The sequence below is a fragment of the Saccopteryx bilineata genome, chromosome 10 (assembly GCF_036850765.1).
Source record: "Saccopteryx bilineata isolate mSacBil1 chromosome 10, mSacBil1_pri_phased_curated, whole genome shotgun sequence".
Lineage (NCBI taxonomy): Eukaryota > Metazoa > Chordata > Mammalia > Chiroptera > Emballonuridae > Saccopteryx > Saccopteryx bilineata.
This window is the reverse complement of record NC_089499.1, coordinates 13,346,961-13,359,657: the sequence shown is the minus strand read 5'-3', so window position 1 is coordinate 13,359,657 and position 12,697 is coordinate 13,346,961. Positions and strand designations below refer to the sequence as shown.

At 40.0% G+C, this 12,697-nt stretch overlaps 1 protein-coding gene across 2 annotated transcripts in view; it reads left to right on the top strand.

Moving 5' to 3' along the window:
• The window catches only part of WDR48 (WD repeat domain 48), a 38,707-nt gene that overhangs the window by 7,274 nt on the left and 18,736 nt on the right, over window positions 1-12,697 (top strand). For both annotated transcript variants that reach the window (XM_066244435.1, XM_066244434.1), the window contains exons 2-7: window positions 5,899-6,039; window positions 7,953-8,031; window positions 9,153-9,235; window positions 9,335-9,464; window positions 11,512-11,600; window positions 11,990-12,091. In XM_066244435.1, the coding sequence (XP_066100532.1) occupies window positions 5,899-6,039; window positions 7,953-8,031; window positions 9,153-9,235; window positions 9,335-9,464; window positions 11,512-11,600; window positions 11,990-12,091 (624 nt within the window). The remainder of the gene's footprint in view (window positions 1-5,898; window positions 6,040-7,952; window positions 8,032-9,152; window positions 9,236-9,334; window positions 9,465-11,511; window positions 11,601-11,989; window positions 12,092-12,697) is intronic.

Sequence of the window (12,697 nt, the reverse complement as noted above, 5' to 3'; positions counted from 1 at the left end):
TTTCTTTGTGTAGGTCCCAATTGCTGGAGAAATGAAATGATGCTTACTGAGCCAACTGCAAATACTTAGTTGTGTAACCTAACTGGATACTTGCTGCCAGAGGGCTACTCTATTATTTTCTCTGTGCCTAAGTCCCTTAATTATCTCTTCCAAAATGCATACTTCCTGCTGAAGGTCTCATCCCTTGCTGATTCTTACAGTACCTTCTCCCCCGACCCGTCCTTTTTTAAAGCAAGTCAGGGCAATTAGATACAAGTCCTCTTCTCTGCCCTAATTGAAGTTTTTCATGTATTGCTTCTATCTTCTACTTTTCTCTTTGTTTTACTTCCATCTCTTCTGCCCGGAAAGGTTACCTGTATCTTGGGGGGTGGGGGACATAACTTGCTGTCACTTCTGGTTCTGTCCTTTCCCTCACTAGAATGGCAGAGCTCTGGGAGGGCTTTCGTGCTCGCTGCTCTGTCCTCAGCCTCAGAATACAGCCTGGCAGCGGAGGGATGCCTAGTCAATATTTTCTGAAAGAAACGAATCCTGTTTTCCTTTCCTCCACAGCCATTTTCCCCCTAAATAAGTTCTTAATGTAATATATCTTGGAACTTATCACTGTATATAGTTCACCTTTGTTCTGTAATGACCAGATAGAATGGCTATACCATACTTTAGGCATTTCCTTATTGAAGGGACTATTTCTATTTTGCCCATCATACTAAAATTTACCAATAATAATAATAATAATAAACAGTTTTAAAATAGTTACGGAAGTCTTACAGAAGGACAAAGATAATATAGAAGCATAAAAGATGAAAGGTCATTTCGACAGTGCCAACATCTGCCTGATGGGAATTGTAAGGAACACTGCCCTCCAAGTTGTTAGTGAATTGACACAAGAAAATTTCCCAGAGCTGAAGTGGACACATTTCTAGGTTGAAAAGGCTTTCTAAATGCATAGCAAGATTAATGATAAAAGGACCAAAAATGATTAAAAAAAGATTTGAAAAGCTTGGGGGTTGGTGCTGGTGGTGACACGGAAGAGAATGAAAATGGGATCCTGTAAAGTTGAAGGAAACAGAGTGACATTGAATTCAGTGGCAACACAGGGATGCTAGAGGAAGTCAGCGGTGCCTCCCAAAGCTGCGGGCAGTTTTCTACACGGACTTCTCTGTCCTGCCGAGTCAAGTGTAAAGGAAAAGATCTTTTCAGGCGTGCAAGGGCTGAGTCACCGCCCGTGTACCTTTGCCTGTGTTAGTTTCTTAAGGTCCTAGGGATGTACTTCAGCAAAACTGGGAGCAAACCAAGAGGGGAGACCCTGCAACTCAGGAAGCAACAGCTCTAGCTCAGAAAAGCATCTAGGGGAGCACAGAGCTGACAGCTAAGCCAGCAGGCCTGGAGGGCAGCGAGCGGATTGGAGTGGAGGTGGACAGTGCTAAGGGGAGCCTCGGGGAGAAGGGAGTGGCGTGGGTTCTTGCTGGGATCTCTAATATGGTACAGCAAGGAAAGAAAATCGAAGTCAGAGTAGAGGAAACCATTGAGATAGGGAAGATAGAACTCTTCTAGGGAAAAAAAAGCTCTCTGAGGAAGGAAATGTATCCATAATGCAGTACTTAGCTAGTCAGTAGATAGCAACTACAAAGTCAAACTGTACTACTGACTATTGATTCAATCAAAAGTAGCAAGATATCTGTAACGGAAGAATGGAAGGCGGAGTATCGGGGATAGTTTCAGAGTTACACTCTAATCTACCATAGCTTGAGTAAATAGGTCGATCTAAAATGGATAAGCCAGAAAGCTGTAAAATAAACACAGTATTTCAAGAAATGCAGTAACTATCCAGAAGAAACCAGGAGTTGAAATGAGTTACCTCTATGGATTAAGACTGGTATGGGGAGTACTACAGACAGTAGGTAGATGGTTTTTCACTGTGGTCTTTCAGTACTGTTTGACTTTCTAAGTACAGGTAAGAATTAACTAGGTGATATATACCCATTGTAAAACATTCATAACATTTAAGAAAGGTGTGAGTGACTGTGAGTGACTAACCATAACTCCATCAGTCAAGATAACTACTGGTGGTTTTATACATTTATGTTCTTTCAAACTTGTATATTTATTTTTAAATATATATTTAACTTTCTGAAATACAATAATGATTATTATACATGACTGTGTGTGACCACACATAGTTCACTTAAATATAACTTTCTTCCTATGTCAGCCGGTGTAGATCTATGTCAACCTTTTTAATAATTAAATAGTATTCTGTTTTATGCATGTGCCACAGTCTATCCAATTAGGATACTTTAAATCACATGTCTGTGGTAGATACCTTTGAAGAGGTGGCCCAGACTTATTTTGCTAAGAATTACTTTCCACCTGGAATGAGGACCTGACAGTCATGTTGTTATTTACTGACTTTTTTCCCACTGGACCAATCGGATAATCTCCCAGAAATTTGAAAATTAAGATTCGTATATGCTGCCTCATTTCTGTTAAAGGAAATGTGTGGAGAGAAGCAGATGGGGAGACTGAAAGCCCTGGAGAAGGAGGGATTGAGAGAGTGAAATTGACATTCAAACCAACTTGGTTCCTGATGACTTTCTAATATCTGATTCATGCAACAAATGTTTATTAAATGATTTTTACGCCAGATACGATAACGAGTGGTGGGCAGAACAAGGTAGACAAGCTCCTTGCTCTCTTGCCACTTATTCTAATGAAGAAGATGTAACAAAAAAGATAAATATGGGGTGTGGTAAGAACTGTGAAAGAAATAAGTAGGATAAGCCATAGGGGAGGTGATCAGGGAAGGCCTATGAGAGGAGGTGACTTTTCTGCTAAGACCTGAAGGGTTGAGGTGAGCCAGATAAGATACAGCTGGGGGAAGAGTTCCTGTAGGGATTGGAGAGGTGGGGAATCTTCCTGGCACAGGGAACAGTCAAGACGAAGGGAAGAGAAAAAGAAAGAGCTTGATGTGTTTGAGGAACAGAAAGGAGTTTGGTGTGACCTCCGTGAAAGAAGCTGGGGAAGTCAGTCTGAGTGAGTGTGAGGGTAGGGGGACCAAAACAGGTGAGGAGTCTGAACTTCAAATGTTGTGAAAAGCTTCAGCAGAGAAGTGTCAGGATTTTATTTTTAAAATGTCTTTTATGAGTCATAACTGTATTTCCTGCCTTTGGGCTGTTAGATATCTTATATCCTTATGTTGAAGTTCTTTTATTTTTTCAATTTAAGTTGGGTTGAGTAGATTTAGTTAGTTACTTGTACCCAAAGAACTGGGTTAAGACAACATCCTTGTTGTCTTTGTGTATACAACCCTGGCCTTTTCGTGTCATTGATTATTGATGTTCACTGGCTATTTTCTTTTTCTTTCTCCATGATCTTTATTCCCCTTTCTGTTGGAGAGCTTGACTTGTTGTGTTGTAAGGAATTTTCGTATGTAGTCAAGAGTAAACTTGGGGGTTTATTTCATTATTTTCCCAGTTAGATGTTTGACTTTTAACTTTGCTGATATTATTCTTTGATATTCAAGAAGGTATATATATTTTTAAAAACTGCTTTGAGATAAAAATTCACATAAAATCACCCTGTTGAAGTATACAATTCATTTTTTTTAATATAGTCACGAAATTGTGCATTGATCACTCAATGCCAGAACATTTTCATCATCAGTAGAAACCCCATATCCATTAATAGTCACTCCCCATTCTCCTGTCCTCTAAGCCCCTGGCAACCTCTAATCTACTTTCAGTCTCTGTGGCTTTACATATTCTGGACATTTAGAATAAATAGAATCATTTCATTTTATAACTGGCCTCTTCACTTAGAATGCTTTTAATATTCATTCATACTGTAGCATGTGTCCGTATTTCACTCCTTTTATGGCGGAATAACATTCCATTGCATGCGTATGCCACATTTTGTTTACCCTTTGTCAGTTGACAGTTGAGTTGTTTCCACTTTGTGGCCCTTGTGAGTGATGTTGGGGTGAACATTTGTGCGCATAGAAAGGCTTTGACTTGTATTTGGTCAGACCTGCATTGCTCATTTCCTTTGTAAAGATTGCTATCTTGTCATGTTAGCAGAGCCTTCTCAATATAGTCTATGTAAATATTTGCCTGTATTTTTTAAAGTATTTTTTTATTAAATTATTCCATTTCGATCTTTCATCCACATGAAAATTCATTTTGGCTTAAGATTTCAAAAATGGATAATTTTTTCCCAGTAGAATAACTAGATGCTTCTGGATAATTTATTCAATAATATATCATGCTCTCATTGATTTGAAACACTCTTTACATCAAAATAAAAAATTTATAATAGGAAAATTGTTTCCAAATTTTGTTCCATTCCATTGATTATTTTATATATTCCTATTATGGTACTTCGTTATAATTCTGGTAGCTTTATAATACCTTTAAAGATCTTTAAAGTCATTTAAAAAAATGACTGGGTATTCCCCAAAACACATTGACTATATATTTTGTCAAGTAGAAAGAAATCCAGTAGGATTCTGGCCAAAGTTGGATTAAATTCACAAATTTAGGAAACGATTAATTTTTGAATCTTCCTGTGCTGTATATAATATGGCACCTCCTTTATTCAAGTGTTTCTTTATGTACTTTGTGTCAGTTATTTTAGGTATTTATTCTTGTTGCTATTGTAAATAGGTCTCCCCTCTTCTCTGCCCCATGCCCCCACATCTACCATTATATTCATTAAATTAGAAAAGTATCACTTTATTTCATTAAATTAGAAAAGTATCACTTTTGGTTGATTCTGTTGAGTTTCACAAGAAGCAGAGAGAACTTACCTACAGTAGCAAAATAGCTAAAAGTGCTCTAAAGGAAAAGTTTAGTGTGTTAGAGGAACACAAACCTCATTTGCTTGCCAGGTCAGAGAAGGCTTATTTTGAGGAAGCATTATTTAAACAGAAACCTGAAGACTGCAGTAGGATTGGCCACAGAGAGGGGACCAGCACACATAACTGTCTGGAGTCACAGTGTGTGCGAGGAATGGGGGCGGGGCGAGCAAAGATGAGTGGCAGGAGAGGTGAACAAGGCACTGGAGGCCATGTTGACGAGTTCAGGTCAAATCATGAGTCACGTAGAGCAGTGATCCCCAACCTTTTTTGGGCCACGGACCAGTTTAATGTCAGAAGATATTTTCACGGACCGGCCTTTAGGGTGGGACGGATAAATGTATCACGTGACTGAGACAAGCATCAAGAGTGAGTCTTAGATGGATGTAACAGAGGGAATCTGGTCATTTTTAAAAAATAACACATCGTTCAGGCTTAAATATAAATAAAATGGAAATAATGTAAGTTATTTATTCTTTCTCTGCGGACCGATACCAAATGGCCCATGGACCGGTACCGGTCCGCGGCCCGAGGGTTGGGGACCACTGACATAGAGGAAGCGCTGGACAAGTTTTTTGAGCAGAGGTGAAACGTTCCAGTTACCAGTACTAACTGTTTGGTGGGAAATGGATTAAAGACAAGTGAAAATGGGAAAGGAGGTCAGTTAGGAAGCGCTTGCAGTAGTTTAGCATCAGACTTGCTCATCTTGGACTAGGCTTTAATTAATGTCATGCTTCCCTCCTCTGCCCTTTGGTCTTTATAGAGCCAAATAAAATTTTTATTGGATAAGTTGATTGGTTGGAACGTCATCCCGGAGCACAGAGATTGCCAGTTTGATCAAGTCACAAACAAAAACATTCCTGTCTCTCTCCTGTTCTCTCCCTTCTTCTCTCTAAAATCAATAAAACATTTTTTTTAATTTATTGTATTGAAAAATAGGTTTTATATTGGAAAACAAGGGATTTTGAATTCCAGATTGGCCATGAGTAGGCTGTATTTTATTGCCTGTTCTATTACCTCATAAAAAGCACTGTTGACATACTTGTCAGGTTTCCTATGTTATTCGAGATGAAGTGGAGAAGTACAACCGAAATGGAGTCAATGCCCTGCAGCTGGATGCAGCACTCAATAGACTCTTCACCGCAGGTCGGGACTCCATCATACGGATATGGAGCGTCAATCAGCACAAGGTAAGGCAGGGGTTGAGTTTACACTTGAAACCTACGCTCCATAAATTTTGGTCTGTCTAATATGGTGTACCTTCCATGGTTTCAGATGTAATCTGTGAGCAGTGAGTTCTTTAATACACTCTATAAAGACACTGCAGCCAGAATTCTATGAACCTTTTAGAAAAACACCCTTAGGGGAGTTTCAGAAATATTTTAGCCAGGACTCTGATAAGAGCTTTCTTCTACAAAAAAAATAAAGAGGTATGTCTGGCAGGGGGATTACTTGCAACAATTTATTTTTCTGCTTTAAATATGTTCCCCCAAAGCTTCTTGGCAACTCTTTTCATTGCTGCTATGAAAAGGTTGAGTATGTTTTTACCTTTATAACTAATCTTGAACAAGTATTTGGTTTGTTCATTTAAAAGTGATTAGGTTACCCACAAAACCCATAGGGCCTTATAGATAATACAAAGTTGGTGTGAAACTATGAAGGCAGCGTGTTCCTTTTCTGGAGATTTTAGTCTGCTTTCTTAAACAGGGACCAGGATTTAAATATATGTAAAAATAAGTCCCCAGCCAGATGGCAAGGAACTCGTTTTCTATTTTGTTTGAATACCTGTACTGTGAATGGCATAGAAAGGAAGACTCAGGGAGTGAGAAGGGCATGCGCTGAGCTGCTGGCTAGGTAGCATACTCTCTTAGCACTTCCGTATCCAATCTGGTCTTGATTCTCGCAATACTTCTTCAAGGCAGCCATTACAGGTCATGGTCATAGACGGGAAAATAGGCTCAGAGGAGTCCATGGGGTTCAATAGCTAGACAGCTAGTAAGTGACAGAGAATTAGAGCCTCTCTAACTTCAAACCCCTGCTGCTGAACCTTGTAGTTTTAAAAGTCTGTGCCTTCTTAGCAAGCTCTGCAAACCTGACATTCAGTCCAAAAAAAGACCCACTATTTTGCACACTTGCTAGATGCTCTTTCTTTAAATGGACTTTGGTTTAGTGAGTTTTGGATTCTTTAACCAGTGGCAATAGTGGTGGCCTAATTTCAGACACTTGGATAGCAAGAGAACCGTGACTTTTAAGTGCATTTTGGAACTTATATTTGAATTGGAAAGTCACCTTTCAGGGAATTAATAGTATTTCAAGCAAATTATTGAAAAGACACAGAAACTGACCTGGAAGAATCAAGCAACTTGCCTATCCTGCCCTCGACCATCTTAACTGGTCTTCATTTTATGACAAGATTGAAGAGCACCGTTTCTAAACAGACTCGTAGAGAGCTGTGCTCTCTGCCCACGAAGTGTCTGGAACTCGCCTGTCTTGGGGGTAGGATGTAACTAAATACTCTTCTTGGAGAGACCTCTCCTGGTAATTAAGCCAACTGAGAGGAGGAGAAGAATCTCACATTACTGAATTGAAATGGTGACGGGGTAGTACTCCTATAGCCCTCGGCCTCCATTTCTTCTCTGAAGGGCTGTAGATATCACGAGGAAACAGTGAATTCAGAAGGTAAACACCGCGGTAGGAAGCGGAGAGCAAAAGGGTTCCTCGTCCTCCGCAGTCAGGTGGGCTCCCGCCTCTCCTCCGCTGGTGCTGCCCGCTGTGCGCCTTCCCTGCAGGGTCACAGCTCCCTGCCGGGTCACAGCCCGGCCTGCAGGCCTGTTCCTGTCCTTTCTGGTACGCCCCTTCCTGTGCCATCGTCACCCTCGCTAACTCAAGGCATAAAAATTAGGCATTTGTCCTGATAAAATCCATTATTTCTGTCCTGAAACAAAACTTCTGTTTATGCCTGTTATTTGGAAGCATCAACTCTTGAGGTCTTATAGCAGTGTGTCAAACTAATTGAAGAATCTAAACATATCTGTAATTTGTAATGTATTTCATTCTCTAGGATAAACTAATGACATCCATATGATTTTTCTTTTAATTTCAGCAAGACCCATATATAGCGTCTATGGAACACCATACCGACTGGGTAAATGACATTGTACTTTGTTGTAATGGGAAAACATGTGAGTATTTCTTTGGTTATTGGCCTTCAAAAAGCTTTTGATTTAATTTGATGTATTTTTCTTTTTTTATATAAGCTTTTTTATGTAAGCTTTATAATTGAAATGTAACATACATGCAGAAAAGCTTGCACACCTTGAGAGTACAGCTGCATAAAATTTTGCAAGGTAGACACCCATATCAGGAGACAGATTCCCAGATTCCCTGCTGTCCCCGGGCCACCCCTTCAGTCACTACTCCTTGCCCCCAGATGCCTGCTCCTCTGTCTTCTAAACACTGTAGGTTTGTTTTGCCTACATTTTAACTATATTTAAATAGACTCATATAATATGTGTTCTTCTTTCAACCTGATTAATATCTCCTTCTGTTCTTACTATGGTAAGATCCATTTCTTGGTTTTTCAGTGTGTGTTAGAGAAACTTTCCCACTCAAATTAGTTCAACTGGAACTTTTTTTTTTCTTTTTTTTTTTGGTATTTTTCTGAAGCTGGAAACGGGGAGAGACAGTCAGACAGACTCCCGCATGCGCCCGACCGGGATCCACCCAGCACACCCACCAGGGGCAACGCTCTGCCCACCAGGGGGCGATGCTCTGCCCCTCCGGGGCGTTGCTTTGCCATGACCAGAGCCACTCTAGCACCTGGGGCAGAGGCCAAGGAGCCATCCCCAGCGCCCGGGCCATCTTTGCTCCAATGGAGCCTTGGCTGTGGGAAGGGAAGAGAGAGACAGAGAGGAAGGAGGGGGAGGGGATGGAGAAGCAGATGGGCGCTTCTCCTATGTGCCCTGGCCGGGAATCGAACCTGGGTCCCCGACACACCAGGCCGACGCTCTACTGCTGAGCCAACCGGCCAGGGCCTCAACTGGAACTTTTTAAAAGGTTTATCCTGCCTATTTAAAAAAAATATCTGAGTCAGAATACAATAGGTTCCAGGAAAAGCTTTTGAAAGTGTGTGTGTGTAAGCATGAACAGATGTTTGAATTAATGTGAGGAATATTATCATATTCAAGTATATATGTGTGTTTTAACATTAGTTTGAAACAACGTTACATCGTTTCATGATAAGTCTTTCAGATAGTGATAAGTGATCCTACTAAGGTGTTTGTTAATCCTTTGCCTCTTCTAGTAATATCCGCTTCTTCTGACACAACGGTAAAGGTGTGGAATGCACACAAAGGATTCTGCATGTCGACACTAAGGACGCATAAGGTAAAACAGCTACCAGGTTCTCTGTCTTTACTGTGACATTGGGAACTCGGGACTTTATGTGGCCCGTTTTCTTATGGTATTTGTGTTCTGTGCTTACAGGATTATGTAAAGGCCTTAGCATATGCCAAGGATAAAGAACTGGTAGCATCGGCTGGGTTGGACAGACAAATATTCCTTTGGGATGTGAATACTCTAACAGCATTGACTGCCTCAAATAACACTGTCACAAGTAAGGTGTTTGAAAAATATTTCTTTGAAAGTGCTCCAAGTTGACATAGATAAAGAATGGTTTATAAAACATCTTTGTTAAGTTTGCATCAAGGCAATGGTTCATATTCAGAGAGTGTTTCTATCTACAGCATTCTAGCCCCCAAGAGTATGTTTGAACAAGGAGCAGCTAGTTCCTCACTGGGTCTAAAAACAGTAACTTCTCCAGGTGTCCCCTGGTGTATTGTACATGTGCATGTCTTAGCTTTGAGCTAGTGTGAGTTTCTGCAGGGCAGAAGAGTCTGTCTTACCACTACTCGGGGTCTCCCCCAGCGTAGCCTGGCCCAGAGCCACACGCTCAGCAGATATTGTTGGTGAAGGCGGTCATTACCTGACAGTATGCAGTTTCTGACTTTTAAGCGTTACTATATATTAAGAGTCTTTGAGTTAATGGCCAAGATGGAAAATACCCAAAGCAACGAAAGGAAAGGTTTTCAGTACTAATTTTGCAGGACCTTTCAGAGCAGCCCTAAAGAATCCAGCCAATTCCAGAAGAGTTCAGGGAGGCCGAGGCACTTCAAGAGGCAATTCAGAGACGTTCACAGCAGTTTAGTAGCATGGATGCCTCATCATCTAAGAGATCTCACATTACCAGGTCAGACCATACAAGTCTAGACTTGAAACTCAGTCTCGTGCTTGGCCCAGACCTACTAGAGTCCTCTGGCCATGTGTCAGAGGGGAATCGCAGGAGCACATTTTTGGCTAAGCCTGGCCTGAAAGGTCTGTGTTTAGGGCATGGGCCTGAACTAGCTAGATTCCTGTATTATACATTTCGTTTGTCAGGACTTGAATACTCACATTGACATATCTGAGGCAGTTCTAATAAAAGCTAGTGTGGGCCAGGAGGTGCAAGCTGGGAGGTTGTTTATCACTGTTTGTATATAGTTTTGCTTTTTTCCCCTAGAAATAAGTGAAAGTCTAAACACTATTCTCCCCTCGTTCTTGATTTTCACCTGAACACTGTCCCAGTGATTTAGCAGCTGGTCCCTGCTGGGGCCTCACGGTCTGTCACTTAGCTCTCTCTAGACGTAAGGCCCCCTCAGAGAGACACTGACGAGAGGGAACAAAGCAGGAAAGCAGGACAGTCCAGAGGCCAGGCGCCAGGCGCGGTGGCTACAGATTCTGCAGCAGATATATGTCTTGCTTAGAATTGTTTAGAGAGGACCTCACATTTGTTTTTTATGGTTATGCAAATAATACCAACAGCTAACGTTTATTTGTTTGTTTTTCCTAGGGAAATTCCCCACCTATTTATTTTATTAATTGAATTTATTAGGGTGACACTGGTTCACATAATGAAATAGCTAACATTTATTGAGCCCTTCCTACAAGCAATTACTTTTCTAAATACTTTATGTATATTAACTCCTTTACTGATTACTTCTCAGTATGTTTGTTTATATTTATTCTGTATTGTAAAATTGTATATGTATCTTACTTCATAGTTTTACATGCAATTGTTTTCACTGCAGTAATATTTCGTTCTGAATCAAAGGGCATGGACATTTTTGCTACAAATTATTGCCTAATTTCTTTCCAGAAGAGTTGTACCAACTTATCCTCCCACAAGTAATATATGAGAATGTCATTTTACTGTGTTTTTGATAAGTAAATATCACCTTGTTTGTTTTTTATCTGATTTGATAGGTAAAAATAATATTTTTGTTTTGATTTGTGTTTCTTTGAAAATAGACTTTGGACATGTTTCTCATATATATATTAGCACTTGCATATCTTTGAAAATACACTACTTATGTGGATAGTTTTTAAATGGCAGTGCAAGTCAATTTAGCAAATATTGAGCACTTGTGTACACTCAAATTCAGAAAAGATGTTAAACTTGGTAAGAATATTATTGTTTACAATTGTCTTTATTATAGATTCTTTTCTTTAGAGTGCTCATAAAGATAAGATTTTCTAAATTGAATAATTAAACTTCCAGTTTTTGCTTACTCACTACTGAACACCTGATGATTTTGTTAACGTTAAGCTCCATTTATCCTTAACAGCTTCTTCTTTAAGTGGGAACAAAGATTCTATATATAGCCTGGCAATGAATCAACTGGGAACAATCATTGTATCGGGGTCCACTGAGAAGGTAAGGGGGGGCTTATAGGGTGTGTTTTAACACTAGCAAACAAAGAAACCAAATAATTTGATCTGTGTAATTACTAAATCTACAGACAGTGGTTTTGCATGATGGAATGCTTAAAGAAACGTTTTATTTGAACAAAAAGAATATAGCTATGTAATTACTGTCGTGCGTAATGATGGGGACGGGTGCCTGGGGTGGGGAAGGCCTGTGCATGTTTTGACATTAAAGAGGCTTCCTCCTACTTGTAAAGGGCGCCTTACAACGCCTGTTGACAGAAGCAGTGTTTTGTTCTCAGGATTTAATGGTTGTCATTTGATTTGTGAAAGTCATCTGTTATTTAAATTTGATTGTATGTGTAGTCCGTTTGTGTACTAGTTTGTTAAAATTTGCAGGTTTTAAGGGTATGGGACCCAAGAACATGTGCAAAGCTGATGAAGCTGAAGGGGCACACGGACAACGTGAAGGCACTGCTGCTGAACAGAGACGGCACCCAGGTACGCAGTCACGTCGGCGGTGCCCACAGCGGAACCTCCCCACTCACTGTTCTGTTGCACGCACAGATTTGAACCAAAGCCACACATGTTACAGACTGTGGACTAATTTTAAATCCTTAAAAAACTAAATTGTACATTTAATAACCCAATAACCCAAACTTTGAAATTCTGTTTGTATCACTTTAAAATAAAGGCCAGACAGAAATTTCCTCAGAATAATTCTTATGCAAATGAGTTAAAGTAATTATGCTATGGATAGGCTAAAAGAATTTAAACTGTTACCTTGTGTAAGATACAAGGAAACTAATTGAATGCTTTCTTCCAGTGTATGAAGTGGAAAATTTCCTCATAGTGGGCTTGACTTTAGGGCAGATCTTGTCAGTTGACTGTGTAGATGCAATCTATAAGTTGAGTTACCTAAGGTAGTACTTAGAGTCAGCATTTCAAAGAAAAACATTTTGGTGATGTTTGAGTGTGTATTCTGTTGGCTATATCATTGTGAGTTATAAGTCACAATTCCGTTTGTTCTGTGGCAGTGGGAGATGACCTTTCATCAATGTAGAGAATAAGAAACAAAAGTTGAGCACCACTGGCCTTACCAGGCAG